A 16103-nucleotide genomic window follows, 5' to 3' on the forward strand; every position below is an offset into this window, starting at 1 on the left:
TTAAAACATAGCACTTTTTGACAGTTTAGACGGTTAACTTATTGAAACAATTAGCCGCCTCAATACATAAATATGATAAACTACCGTCAAGTTGCCTTGTGTACAGAATAGGCCCACTGATATCAAGTGTTTCAATTCATGAACTACCTGAGTTACATATTGTAAAAGTTACAATAAAATGTTGTTTATAGTCGATACCGATTGACTGTGAGTTTTCTTATCGGCTACCTCCTGTGGCAGATCGGTGGCCACCACGTGAATTTTTCTAGTCAACAAATTATACATACCTATCTATAGCACTGTTTCGATGCGAAAATGAATAAATCCTATCGTCAAATATTGAATGGCTCGGAGGGCGAGAAAAATATAATAAATACAGCACAACAGAAGGCCGGAAATTAGTGCGTATCATCTCATTCGACAGTTTCAAATTTCTGTGGTATATTAGAAATCTAAAAAAATGCGGTTCACACTTTTCAAGAGAAATGAACTCACAAAATATCAGTATTGTAGTATGTATATTGTATATAATAAAAAATTAGAGGCACACATACCTGCCGACATGGGGATTAATACAAATTTACTTAAATACTTTACATCAATAATTATACTGAGATTCTGTCATATCACTCGACATGGAGAGTACCTACTTTCAGGAATCTTTGCGAAAAATAGTGTCGACCAATAAAATTGTTGTCTTCAAGTGAGCAACAAAACTATAAAGAAAAGTGATAAGTATTCTCAGATGATAATTATTTTTCATTACGCATACCTAAATTTGTTATTTCTTACAGAAAAAATATAGCCTGCTGAATAAATTCATTCTTTTTGGATTGAATTTATCCCATTCAGAAAGAAGCTTCCCCGTCGCTTGGGAAAAGAAAATCAGTGACTTGATCGGTGATAGTCAGTTAAGAAAGCGGCTATGCTCCATCAATGATATTTGTGATGTCAGTTTTCCTAGCTCGTTGCAATATTATAAACTCTCTGATGAAGAAAAAGGCGACTGTTGTATCGAAGTATTGAAAGCGCTGCTTGAGAAGGTATCATTTTAAGTTACTATTTAATAAATTTCTATCATGTACTGACAAAATTGAACCCCATTTTGCAAGCAACAAAAAAAATTATGGAAGCCAATTGCCAGTGTAACCGTTAAGGCCAAGCGGCAGTTATAGTCCGTATAGTTATAGTTCCGAAGATGGGTTTATAGCCCGAAACAGCTATCAACATAGTTGACTCGATTAACGTAGAATTATTAACAAAAATAGCTTTTATTCAAAACAATTATTATGGACAATTTTACCTTCGGTTTAAATAGTATATAAAAGTGTAATATTATGATGAAGTATATAATATATCATTATTATTATCTAATTTGTAAATGAGTTAGTTACTTCTATAATTTAGCTTATCCACTCAACAATTTTATTTATACATCTGTGCTCGGTTTAAAGCCGAATGAAAATTGATCGTAATCGATAGAAAAAATTCTGAGGGCACCAGAGCTGTTCTGCTGAACTTCGATACCTGCAGATACGTTCAAGCATCCCAATCTAGTCGTACATGCTGATGTAGTGGAAATGAATTTGTTTGAATCAGTGCTCGAAATAGAAAATATCACGAACCGGAACGCCATATCATGTTCCAAAATGTATTGTATATATATCCAGGCGCGCATACAGAAAATTGGTTTGGGGGGGGGGTCCATTTTGAAAAATATCTATTATGTTTTTTCTATTGATCTTTAAGGGTTCAGAGTTAATAAAATAATTTCCCGACGTGTCAAAAACGGAATACCGTACTTTTAGAGAGACATTCCCCTACCCAGACACTCCACCCTAATAGCGCTACACGTTCACTTATAAGTTATTGCGAGTTGTTGCATCCACCAGTGGTTATCATCACCAGTGGTTTGTAATATTTATTAGGACCGTTAGTGTTAGTTTGTGTCATCCGCGCTGTCTTGTCTTTCAAACACGCCTCATCGGAATGTTAAACAAAAAAATGGATGCCCCGGATAGTTGCACCAATTTATGAGTGCCACGGGTCTACTAAGAATGCCGAGAGGAGTGTGTCCAACCCGTTTATAGGCTATTCGACAGCCAAATCATTCAGGAAGTGATCCTCAGTCATGAGGTCCTGACGAAGAATAATATTCTATTCACCTAAATAATTTGTTTTTTTTTACGTTTTTGGGGGCTTGATTATAAATCTATAATAATAGTATAAATAAGCTTAGTTTTTATATAATGTACATTATATTTTTTTTAATCTACCCGCAATACACTATAGTACCTATTCATTAGAACTTTTTAAAATATTAATAATACTTATAAATTTACAAAATAGTTAACGGCCCACATGCTCGTTGTAGGTCAAAATTGAGTTTTTATTGTATTTTCAAACCATGATCCTGGACACTCCTTAAACGTTGTAGATAATCTATTTATATAATTTTGAAGCCTTATTATCCTTTATAGTTATTTTAAACATTTGATGACTGCATTAAGTATTTTTGTTACATAAAATAGTATTCTTTTAAACCTCTCACTCTAATGTTTTAGAATATAGTCATATTTCGGTACAGAACTGTGCAGTGGTGTTAAGATTTTTTACATTTATTAATTTTTAAACGCACTTATAAAACCATTAGTATAATTTATGACGAGATAATTTTTTTTAAATATTCACGATAAAAAAATATATTGATAATCTCTGTGATCCCAAATTTGACAAGAATTAGGCATTTTATTATTCAAAAAATCAGCAAGATTAACACATTTGAAGATGATTCTAAAAATACTTATTATAAGCTATGTCTTTGACCATTCAAGTGTGATAAACATCTTATGAATAATGATTGCTTTATAATAATTATTGACCTAAGAATAAGGTAGTGTTTTTTTGAAATACGCTATTTCTTTTGTCATTCCCCAGTGGTTAAGCTACAACATACGGCTGTAGCCATACGCGCGTGTTTGAATATGTACCGTTTAAAAAAAAATAAAAAAAAATTTGCTTAAGTACATGTTCAAACACGCGCGTTAACATAATTTTACTCCTTACTTTAATTATAGTTTGTCAATTTATGGCTACGGCCGTATGTTGTAGCTTAACCACTGGGGAATGCCAAAAGAAATGGCGTATTTAAAAAAAACACTACCTTATTCTTAGATCAATAATTATTATAAAGCAATCATTATTCATAAGATGTTTATCACATTTGAATGGTCAAAGACATAGCTTATAATGAGTATCTTTAGAATTATCTTCAAATGTGTTAATCTTGCCGATTTTTGAATAATAAAATGCCCAATTCTTGTCAAATTTGGGATCACAGAGATTATTAATATAATTTTTTATCGTGAATATTTTACAAAAATTATCTCGTCATAAATTATACTAAGGTAAATGTACCAGTAGTTGACCATGTACCAGTAGTTGACCTTTTTTCAATAAAATGCCCAAAATAAGAAACGTAGACACGGGATTGCTCTAAATTGTAAAGTTGAGACAAGTGAAGCCATCTGTGGTCGGATTGAGGAACTAACACATCACCATATGTCATAGGAGCGTCATAGCAGCTATTTGAAAACAACACATCACGCCGTAAGCATTTTATTTTTAATTTCTTAAGTAAACTGTTAAGGATATCAGTGGATGTAAGCATATGGCAATTTAATGTTTTTGACTTCATAATATCAAGTTAATGCATTACGGGCAGTCATAACATTGAAGTATCGATATCATTTGTAATTTTTAAGTTATATTTACAAGGAAGCAAGTTTGTGGGGGGGTCAACTACTCAAACTTTTTTTAATACTTTTTCAGTAGTTGACCAGGGTGGTCAACTACTAGATAAATTAAATAAAATTATGTTACTTAGTTTTGAACAATTTTTACATTCATAAGTATGGAATGATGATTATTTATTAATTAGAAGTGTCTAGGGTGGTTCTGTCCAGTAGATGACCTAGGCGTCAACTTTTTTTTTTTGGTTTGTGTATTTTTTCTTCGGAAAACAAAAATTTCTTGAATTATAGCCCTGAATATATAGCAACTGAATGAAGCAGGCCAACAATAGCCGACAACTTACGAGAAATAGCGACGCGAGAAAAAAAATGCAAGGCATCACGGAGGATTTACTTTGGTCATTATAACGTACCCATATAATTAATAATGTTAACGTTAGTTTTGCCGCAAATTGTTTATCAGCCTACCTCACCATACTTTTTTTATATAACCTGCCTGCTTCACCATACTTTCATATAACCTGCCGCCCCTAGGGGAGCAGGGTCTTAGCCAAAAAAGGAATCGAGACAGTGTACCAGCAGGTAAATGCCGACGATAAAGAATGCATAACCGTCATAGTAACAGGGAGTGTCGGTGGGGCTGTCACACCAACGACAGTCCTCTACAAGTACAAAAGAATTCCTCAAGACATTTCCGAAAATGTGGACTTTGTCCATGGAGCCCTTAAGCTGTAACAGTACCAGGAGAATCGTAAAGTGTGCTTTCAATGGTTACATCAGAGGAACCCAAGCGGTATTTAGAGGAGTTCCTGAGTAAAAACATTGATGAGGAAAATCTTGAATCATTCCGCAAAAACAATGAACCTGATGAAGATGATAAGTCACTCTTCGCAGTGTGGCGAAAAGTAAAAAATGAGTTGGAAAATATCACTCCACCTGACCTGGTCAGACTCAGCGATGACTCAGCATTGCAAGAAGAGGAATCCGATGATATGATGTCTTTGGCCGCCTGGAATACTATGAATTATTATGATGTTTCATCTCCAATCGCTAGGGCACCTGTGGCTGGTCTAACGACTTGTGATGGTGATTCGTCTCCAATCGCCAGTGCACCTAAGGCTGGTATAAGGATTTGTAATGATACTTCGTCTCCAATCGCCAGTGAACCCGTGGCTGGTCCATCAAATATTCGTAGTCCATTCAAGAGACATTTTTTCTTCCCCGGTGAAGGGGAAGAAAAATTCAAGAAGAAAGCAAAAAAGGGAAAAAACCCCCACCCCACTTGCCAGGAGTATTTCCTAAACAAAAAGAGGAAGAAAAAAGAAATGGAACGGTTGAAAAAAGAACGAGCTGCAGAGAGGCAAAGAAAGAAAGATCTAAATGAGCAAGCAAAGGAAGAAAAAAAATGGGGGAATTGAAAGCAGTCAAGAAGAAAATGCGTTCTTCTTCTGAGTCTTCTAACCCAAGTGTTGACATTTCAGACTAAGCGGAGAGTGAATGGCATAAGTATAGTGATGAAAGCTTTAAGCTTAAACTCGATGGCTGCCCGTTATGAAAGTCATTAATGAACATTATATTATAATACTTCCCGGGGAAAATCGTCCATATTTCTAAAGTAAAAGCTACTATATCATCGACGCAAAAGTGCGGGAGACTATGGAAATGGCCAGAGCAATTCGATGTACTTAGCCATGAATGGAAGGCTGTAGTATCCCACATAAATGACCCGACACAAGTAAGCAAAACTCGTAATGTTTATTTAGTTCCGGTGTTGGACTTTATTTGGAATATCTAAGGATTTTTATGTTAAGTTTTATTTTGGTAAGTACTGAGCCTATGCGTTACTATGTAGTATGTATGTACTTAGTTGCTAAAATAAATATATTTTTGTATTTTTAGTTTGAAGTAACTAATTTTGCACCTTTTGTTACCCGAACAAAGCTGATGATTGGCTGTCAAACAAAATCCTCTCCTATGTAACTTGTTACTAAACCGCCCATTGCTACCAAGTTGATTCAAGTAGCTATGGGCTAGAGTGGTCTGACAGGAAGCCCTGAGGCAACTCTGATGACAGATTTGCCATAAAGCCTTCGGATTAGACATGGTCAACTACTGAGAAATATAGTGGTCAACTACTGGAACCCCTGATTAGACATGGTCAACTACTGAAACATATAGTGGTCAACTACTGGAACTTTCAATTTTTTGGATGGTCAACTACTGGAACAAAAACATGGTCTTGAAAAATTGAACACAATTTTTTTGTAACAGACCCTTTCTTAATTTTTGTCTTGTCGTATTAATTAAGACATTTGATCCATTATGAGTAGACTTGCTTTGCCAACATTCGGTGTAATGCTAAACGTTAATCGTTATTTTTGTTGAATTTTTTTCTTAAATGGTCAACTACTGGTACGTTTACCTTAATGGTTTTATAAATGCGTTTAAAAATTAATAAATGTAAAAAATCTTAACACCACTGCACAGTTATGTACCGAAATATGACTATATTCTAAAACATTAGAACGAGAGGTTTAAAAGAATACTATTTTATGTAACAAAAATACTTTATGCAGTCATCAAATGTTTAAAATAAATATGAGGGATAATAAGGCTTCAAAATTATATAAATAGATTATCTACAACATTTAAGGAGTGTCCAGGATCATGGTTTGAAAATACAATAAAAACTCAATTTTGACCTACGACGAGCATGTCCCCCCTTAACCTAAACATGCATTAATAATAACTAGCTGAGCCAGCTGGCTCTCGCCAGTCTGTCTCGCTAGGTCTTGCAGACAGCTTTTCGTCATAGTGACTTGGTGTTGGATTTTAATATAATAATTGTAAAGCGTGTATAGACGGCGCCATAGTTTTCCCTTCGGGATGGATTTTCATTCACGTCAGACAGTTGAAAATTTAGCTGATTTGTCAGTTTTACGATCTGCATGTCGTCACTGCCAGTACAAATTTGGAGTCATGTGCGTAGTCTATTCTGGAGTCTGGCCTTCTCAATATTTCAGGCTGCTAGGCCTAGCAGAACAGCTGGCAATCGCCGATTGCTACCACTGTCATTTTAATTTTAATACAATATATGTGTAGGTATGTGCATTTAAATATGATAAATAATTATACATCTCAATCGTCATAAATCAATCGGATCATAAATAGCGATCCAATATAACGCTAATATTAATCTCTTTCGGGTCCCATTTACATAATAGAAAAAGGTTAGCAGCATAAAAAATAAATTTAAACATTATTTTGTTTCATTGTCTATAAAAAATAAATGCTCGGAGCCATAGAATAATATTTTAAAAATAATATTTTGATTTAAAAATTAACCTTAAACAATATAGTTTCCCGGTGCGGGACATTCATATCGAGACAAATGTTGATAAATAATGAAGCAATGCATATTATTATATCTGATAAAAATAGGAATTTATAAGACCTAAAGATTTGGAATCAGCTTAAAGAGGCCTTCATCCAGCAGTGGATTGATACAGGTTGATGACGATAATGACGAAATAAATGGGTAGGTATATAAAATCACAAATTTAAAAAAATATTGCAGTTTATATGACCAAGAAGAGTAGAATTAGGTTGGGAAAACCTTCATACAGCAGTGGATTAATCTTGGTTGATGATGATAATGACGATATTATGAATGGGTAAATACAATATCAGCAATTTTGATAAATATAGCAATTCATATGACCGACAGAAATTCAAACAACTTAGAGAGGCCTTCATCCACCAGTGGATTGATTCAGGCTCATAATGATAATGGAAATATAAATAGATATAATATAATATCACCGATTTTGATAAATACAGCAATTCAAATGACAGAAAGGAGTAGAATCAGGCTTGGGAGGCCATTATCCAGCAGTAGATGGGTTCAGGTCAATGATGATAAGGACGATAGAAATATGTCTAATATAGTAGTAGAATCAGGTTGCGGAACCCTTCATCCAGCAGTGGATTGATCCTGGTTGATGATGATGACGATATGAATATGTAGATAAATGTAATATCACCGATTTTGATAAATACAGAAATTCATATCACAGAAAGGAGTAGAATCATGCTAAGGAGGTCTTTATTAAGCAGTGGATTGGTTCAGGTCGATGATGATGATGATGACGATATGAATATGTAAATAAATATAATATCACCGATTTTGATAAATACAGAAATTCATATGACAGAAAGGAGTAGAATCAGGCTAGCGAGGTCTTTATTAAGCAGTGGATTAGTTCAGGTCGATGATGATGATGATGATAATGATGATGCTGACGATATGAATATGTAGATAAATATAATATCACCGATTTTGATAAATACAGCAATTCATATGACAGAAAGGAGTAGAATCAGGCTAGGGAGGTCTTTAATAAGCAGTGGATTGGTTCGGGTCGATGATGATGATGATGATAATGACGATATGAATATGTAGATAAATATAATATCACCGATTTTGATAAATACAGAAATTCATATGACAGAAAGGAGTAGAATCAGGCTAGGAAGGTCTTTATTAAGCAGTGGATTAATCCTGGTTGATGATGATGATATGAATATGCAGATAAAATATATAATATCACCGATTTTTATAAATACAGAGATATGACATAACGGAGTAAAATCAGGCTAGGGAGGTCTTTATTAAGCTGTGTATTGGTTCAGGTCGATGTGATGATGATGATGATGATGACGATATGAATATGTAGATAAATATAATATAACCGATTTTGATAAATACAGAAATTCATATGAAAAAAAGGAGTAGAATCAGTCTATGGAGGTCTTTATTAAGCAGAGAATTGATCCTGATTAATGATGATGATGATGACAATATGCATATGTAGATAAATATAGTATCACCGATTTTGATAAATACAGCAATTCATATAACAGAAAGGAGTAGATTCGGGCTAGGGAGGCCATTATCCAGCAGTGGATTGGTTCAAGTCGATGATGATAAGATGGATAGAAATATGTATAATATCACAAATTCGTTAAACCAATAGTAGTAAAATCAGGTTGCGGAACTCTTCATCCAGCAGTGGATTGATCCTGGTTGATGATGATGATGATTATGATGACGATATGAATATGTAGATAAATAACATTAGAAATTCAATACTATCAATAATACAATCAACGTAGAGAGGCCTTCATCCAGCAGTGGATTTATTGAGGCTCGTGATAATAATGGCATTATATATAGATAGGTAGATAATAATATAATATCACTGATTTTGATAAATATAACAATTCATGTGTAAGTAAGGAGTCGAATAAGGCTGAGGAGGCCTCAGTGGATAGGTCAAGATTTATGTTGATAGGGACGATAAAAATAGGTAGATATTATACAATATGACTCATTTTGATAACTATAACAATTTGTATTAATTTCTTTCATTGTTTGCAATGGCAACTTTGTTAGTTTAATATGACTATATTGTGATCTATGGAAATTAGTAGCTTAGGTAATTATTCAATAAAAAAAATAGTGCGTAACAGCCACAAAGAAGTATTTAAAAAAATCAAATTTGGAATATCATGTTATCTATGAAATGGCGGACAGTGGCGCACGCTCCTGTCAAAAGATATTATACGTAGTGAATTGTACCAGGATTATGGTTTTTTTCACCGGAAAAAAGTGCGCCAATGCCTACATTACGATATTTGAATAAAAATAATCGAATTCGTTTGTCAAATAAAGGATTAGAAGGTCTTAAGCGACGAAGACGTCATTCTGTGGGTCGTAAACAGTAAATATGGCTATTGCATACGATGTGTAAGAACATATCGGATATAAACGTCACGTACATGTAAAATCATGGAAAATTTCTGAAATGTGTTCAATTCAATCGGTAGATGAATCGGTAGCGCACATTTCGAAGTGAAGATGTAAAAATAACAATAAAATGTCGCTTAAATGAGCTGTAGGTGTATTTTCCAAAATCTCTTAGGATAATAATATATAGGAGATTATACAAACATAAATAAACGTATATGAATCTAATTGGAATGAGAAAATATTAAAAGAAATAAAATAATTGACTAGGTACTATGGACCTATTTGAATTATTTAATTTATAAAATGAATATTATAATGCAAAGCGTTTTCAAATGATCAAATTAGCACAATTTATAAAAAAATTTTAAACGCAAAAATGCAGGCGACTTTTTTATTATCCCTGAAACAAATTCATGAAACAAATTCAAATTTTCTTCCTTTATTCATAATAAAGAATAGAAAAATAAAAGAATATATTATTACATTATTATATATTTGCAGAAAAGTTTAATTTATTTTGTTATGACAATGTTTTCGGTATTTTAGTATACGACTGTGATTAATTAGTTATATATCTGATTTAAGTGCCTAAATAAGAATATAGGTAATGTTTGTAGGTATATTTCGCTTTAACTCTTCGATTTACCGCTTTGTGGTAAGTGCCACCATTTGGCAATAAGCAACGTAAATATGTACTTTGTATACCCCATCAATCATCATAAGATTCAGTTTATATAACTGAATAAAATATATTTTTAATAAAACCATTGAAAAATAATTTTCTCAGACTTTTGCCGCCCTTTAAAACTTTATAATAACTACATAAAATATACGAATGTAGCATTGTTTATTAAATATATCTACATAGATAATTATTAACTACCTGAAGCAATTACTTTGGTACACCTACATAATATTTAAAAAAAAAATGGAAAAATATTTGTACTAGTGGGATCATGTTTTTCTATTTTATGGGTTTCTGAGATTGTTGAAAATTATGACCCAAATGAAATATTTTGATTTTATTTTCTTACTGGAATCTGCAGTGAGGCTATTTAAATATGTATTATTTTAAGTACCTACCTAATTTATTACGTCAACGTTTCTCCGTGCGTACGATTAAACCTTGGTCGATCCAGTGCTATACGAAGTTCGCCCTTATTTTATTCTATTCCTCTCGGTACTTACTTAGTTTGTCATTGCAAAGTATTTCCGCCGAACTTCATCAATAATTCATCATTAATGTATAAAAAATAATTAGAGTAGAGCAGGAAGGTTAGGTAATGGGCACCGAAAAACCACAACTTAAAATAATTAAATTTGGAAAACTAAGGAGTCTTATTTTTTCGATTTCTCTATTCTGACACCTCATTGGCTGCATACAACTACTAATACTAATAGGTCGACACATGAACGGTCCGATTGCCTTACAAAATGCAAAAATTTTGACCACAAAATTATGGCGTCAAACCTATAATTTAGCTAAAATACTTTCTTATACAAAAATTCATCCGACAATTATTATGGTTGTCTCTCTTAAAAATTCTTTTTATTACAACAAAAAACATTGTCCCTCATTGACCATAAAAATGTTCAAAAATTTCAAACCTTGGTAGCATAGATAATATAACCCCTATACCTATCTGGTAGATACCTTATAATTAGTACGTTATTAACTTACGATATATATATAGGCATGTAACTTAACTGCATTATAAAAATAATATGTAGGAACATGAAATACTTTGATACCTACCTATAAATGCAAACATGGAGAGAGATAATTTTTTTTATCATAGTTGTCTCGTTTTAAAAACTAATAATAGGGTCATCTTTGACCCTTTCTTTTCTGAAACAAAAAAAAATCCTTCATCAATAGACATTATTGCACAATATATTGGACAAAGCAATAAATCTTTGCCCCGCCTTTTTCAATACAATATTGTTTTATGACCCAAGTTTTTAGAAATGCCTTACAGCAAAAAATATCTTTTCTGTGAATGCATTTTGTCTATTGAGTACGAGTACAGTATTTCGGCCAATATAGTTGAATACAATTTATTATTGTCTTGAAAGTTTACCTACTTCTTCTCGATTTTGTCATTTTAAAAGTACGGGTCACTGATAATTCAGGGATTCTCAACAAGTAAAATAATTTTTTAATAAAAAAATATGATTTGATGTTTATGGTATTTTCTTTAATTTCAATTAAATCTGAACCGGAACGAAACATTCTAACGAAACCAAAGGAATTCATGAGACGGCGTCGCTGTCCTTCAGGGATTTTACGAGCCGGTACGCAATCCTCGGGGTTTTAACGAACAGGAACGCCATGCTCGGGAAATTCACGAACCGGTACGGCGCTCCGGTGCATTCTGCTCCATTTTGAGCGCTGGTTTGAATCAGCATTTCAACATTCACAACATATTGTTAGTAGCTCTAAGCTTTGTTCGATGATCTGCTGTTTCATGGTGTTACTGCTTTTGGGCCCTAATATTCAATATTTGAAAAATCTATTGTTTTCTTTATTGTGCTCTTAAAAGAAACAAATGAACTAACATAATTACCATTGCAGTTTAAATCAAATTAAATTTTCATTAGTGAGGAAATATGCCTTTTTTGCGATGTACACCTTTGCCCTGATTTCAGATTGAAATGGTTTTCTAGAATAAAAATGTAATTCATGATATAACGAGGTATAAACGAGATTACAATTAATTTAGGACAGATTGACGAAAAGGTATAAAGAAACGTGGTGTTGAATAGAAAACACAACTTTGAAATTGATATATATCTCTGACTGATTCAAATTAAAGATATTTCGGTAGTGCACAAATCAATGTGAAAGTGTTAAAAACTCAACAAAGTGGTGTTTAGATAAAAAATTATTGTGTAAGAGATTTAAGGATAATAATTATACTGATGATACTATCATTTGAATTTATTGCTCTGTAAAAAATTGATATTATGGTATATGACGATGACATAATCTACAAAAAACTGTAGGAATATTATTACACATTGACCGTCGTCTAAGTGCATATCTTTTTCCTTTTGTTTGCTATTATCGTTTAACTCCATCCAATAGGGCAGGACAGGGTATAGGCAGTCTTCGTCACTGTAGGTTAACTACTTTTCCACATATCCTTTAATACACATGTATAAATGCTGTTTGGGGAAATATGATAATGTAGAATTACTATAATGTTCGCTTTTCCCAGATGTTTCCCGTTCTTTGCATACTTGCCATTGACCACGTGTTCCATGTTGAAGAAGTGACGTGGGCCATTCTGTCACGTATTATCTTATCGGACAGACTGATCATAATGATGTGTGTGGATAAGAACAGGGTGCCTCCGTCTGTTGAATTAAAACGGATCCTCGACAGCCCTACCACCTTGACGATTGATTTGACAGGGTTGGACAGGTGGCATCACTCTACTCTCGTGTGTCAAATGCTTGATGTGCAGGCTGTCCCACCAGAACTTGAAAAGTATTATAAATAATTGATTTCTTATAATATGAATGAGTGATGAAAATAATTCAGATCATCGAACATGAAATTTGTAGGAGTTTTTAGATATGATATGGTATTCTTCCTTACCACATATATCTATCTTATAAGGTTTTACGATTAGGTATGTAACGTAAAAAAGAGGAGAGCTAACAAAAATTCTGCTAGGCCTGTAGGCACTTTGATGTACTACAAAAATATTCTAGAGATTTTCTGCGGTGATCAAACTCATTTTATGAGTAATTATTATGTACTCGCAGATATTCCTGCATCCGCATTTGAACATAAAATCTCTTAAAAAATACTTATGGATAGTAGGTACATAATAGCTGCTACGGCAACTAGGAAATTTTGCAAAGCTCTTTTGAAATGATTTCCAAAATGCACAACACAATAAATAAATAACTTAAATGCACATATGTATCAGTTAATCTGACGGTTTGTCAAAATTGTTTTTTTAATAATGCTGAAACCTTTTAAAATTCCATAAATATATTTGAAAATCTGTTATGGATTCATCTATTAGAATTAGACCCAAACGAACAATTTTGGGATTGAGGTTTCTCAAATTTCACGCTTTTTTTGAATTTATAGCTTTGACTTTTCAGTGGAACTATTACATAATATAATAAATAGGGCATAATGAAAATACCTCTTAGGATAATAATATAAGGGATTAACTATAATAAATTATGCCATTATCACATTAATTTGAAATAAAATAAAAGTTATTTGTTGTTTCAGAGTTATACAAGCTTTCAGCCAGGGTATTCCCGGATGGATACAAAACTTTCTGCTAACTCTTGTACAAGGAGAACAGCTGTCCATGAAGAAAGTACCATTGTTAATTAATTTAAAATTGTGATCATATATTATTTAAGGGGGGACATGCTCAGCGTAGGTCAAAATCAGTATCATTAGAATTATCTTCAAATGTGTTAATCTTGCCCATTTTTTGAATAATAAAATGACTAATTCTTGTCAAATTTGGGATCACAGAGATTATCAATATAATTTTTTATCGTAAATATTTCACTATAATAATGTCGACATAAATTATACTGATGGTTTTATAAATGCGTTTAAAAATTAATAAATGTAAAAAATCTTAACACCACTGCACATTTATGTACTGAAATATGACTATATTCTAAAACATTAGAGCGAGGGGTTTAAAAGAATACTATTTTATGTAACAAAAATACTTAATGCAGTCATCAAATGTTTAAAATAACTATAAAGGATAATAAGGCTTCAAAATTATATAAATAAATTATCTACAACGTTTAAGGAATGTCCAGGATCATGCTTTAAAAATAGAAAAAAAGCTCCATTTTGACCCACGCTGAGCACGTCCGCCCTTAATATGAACGAATCAACAATAAGATTTGCTTTATATTTTAGGACCATGACTTGCGACAAAGCGTTGGAGATGGGTGCGGTCATTCCTCACAACAGTGACCTCACTTGGCTGGAAGACAGTTCCAGTGATTCCGATCACTCCGATTCCAGTGACGGTGTATCCAGTAGGGGTTGGGATATCTTTAAAACCAGCTATAGAAGGGTAACTTTCACAAGTTATGTATTTTCTCCGGCTTAAGTGTATACGCCGTGGGTCCCAGGTTCGAATCCTGGGTCTGGCAAGTACACATATTGTTTTTCAATTTGTGGGTGCCAGGGTATGGACCTAATAGGTTGAGCAAGTGGCTGACATCCATTTCTCGTAAAAAACAAAATCTGTCAATACAAACCTCTACTCTGTGGAGGCCCACATGATCCTATTAGGATCAGACATGGTCGAAAGAAGTACCTATATGCAGAAATTTGGTTACACAAATATTTGAGATGACAATCAACCACATAATAAAAAAATGTAAAATGATGCTATTCTGTGATAGCTTACTTCGTATGAACACCCTACCAAGTCTACCTTCAAACCTTAACCCTCGGTTGCATGGTGTTGCCTTTCAGCGACAAACTTTATTATTCTTAAATTTTTTTATGATTGAAATTTTATTTAAAAACTTGCAGATCTCAAAGTGTGCACAGGTGTCACTGTTAATTTATAGTGATATTAAGGTGAAGCTTTTACTGAGCCGTTTTTAAAGAGGCACCTAGCGGAAAAATACGAAGCTTGCAATTTGAGATTTTTTTCTTCAACTGTATTAATTAATAAATATCTATCTGAAAACATTAAAAAGAAAAATATTTTTTATTTTAAGTCAAAGATAAACAATTATTGTAAAAAATGTAATAAAATGTGAATTTGTTGAATCGGACCGCACCCTATTATTACATATATTTTATGGTCATATTTATTATTAAAATTTAGTTTATTAAGTTTTCTAAGCATCACCTAAGCGATAACGCCCATTGAACGGAGCAGAGTGCGGCGATCGTAGCGCAGTCGGCACAAGAAGCATAAATACATAACCATAATCACACACCTCTTGCCGCGCATTACCTCTCAATTATGTAAAAAGCGGCGCCGATCACATTTCGCCTCGTGTTTCTTTGCAAAGCAATAAAATTTATTAATTAATTGGTCGGCTCTAAATTCATTTTCACAATTATGTCATTGTGCTAGCGGAGTAACTTAATATGATGTAAGCACACGGTGTAGAATAACTTATAATATGCGGAATAAGCGCGCGCCTGTGCGACAACGCTCCCAACAGCCGAGTAAATTAGAGACCGTCGCGCCCCATTCGCTGGTCACATCCAATGTATTTTCATTTTATTGTCGTGCTATGACGTCAAAAGACGCCGCACTGAACTCTGTGTGCGTTGAAATATAATGCGCGCGCGGCGTTATGTTCGTCATACGCTGTGTATGCTCTATTGTATTCCTTGGTGATTCATCGCCCAAACTGAAAAAAATGCGCGAGCGCCCCGCGCGCCCGATTGTATTTGCTCGGCGCCTAAGAGATTTTTGACTAATTCATAGTTTTTCTTATTATTATTATCAAATTTTATATATGTATGGTCCCAATATTGTAGCTTGATTTGATATAAATAAAAAGGA

General features: G+C 33.3%; 2 protein-coding genes across 2 annotated transcripts in view; both read left to right on the top strand.

Annotated features, from left to right (window-relative positions):
- GatB (glutamyl-tRNA(Gln) amidotransferase subunit B, mitochondrial) overlaps positions 1 to 16103 on the top strand; it is a 46876-nt gene that overhangs the window by 27771 nt on the left and 3002 nt on the right. The window lies entirely within an intron of this gene.
- LOC147074462 (adenylate cyclase type 10-like) overlaps positions 1 to 16103 on the top strand; it is a 43587-nt gene that overhangs the window by 7848 nt on the left and 19636 nt on the right. The window contains exons 11-14 of the mRNA XM_085943964.1: positions 795 to 1043; positions 12786 to 13057; positions 13823 to 13921; positions 14483 to 14642. Coding sequence (XP_085800090.1) covers positions 795 to 1043; positions 12786 to 13057; positions 13823 to 13921; positions 14483 to 14642 — 780 coding nt within the window. The remainder of the gene's footprint in view (positions 1 to 794; positions 1044 to 12785; positions 13058 to 13822; positions 13922 to 14482; positions 14643 to 16103) is intronic.

This window comes from Rhyacophila brunnea, unplaced genomic scaffold, assembly GCF_057557595.1.
Source record: "Rhyacophila brunnea isolate RB1 unplaced genomic scaffold, BYU_Rbru_1.0 scaffold_16, whole genome shotgun sequence".
NCBI lineage: Eukaryota > Metazoa > Arthropoda > Insecta > Trichoptera > Rhyacophilidae > Rhyacophila > Rhyacophila brunnea.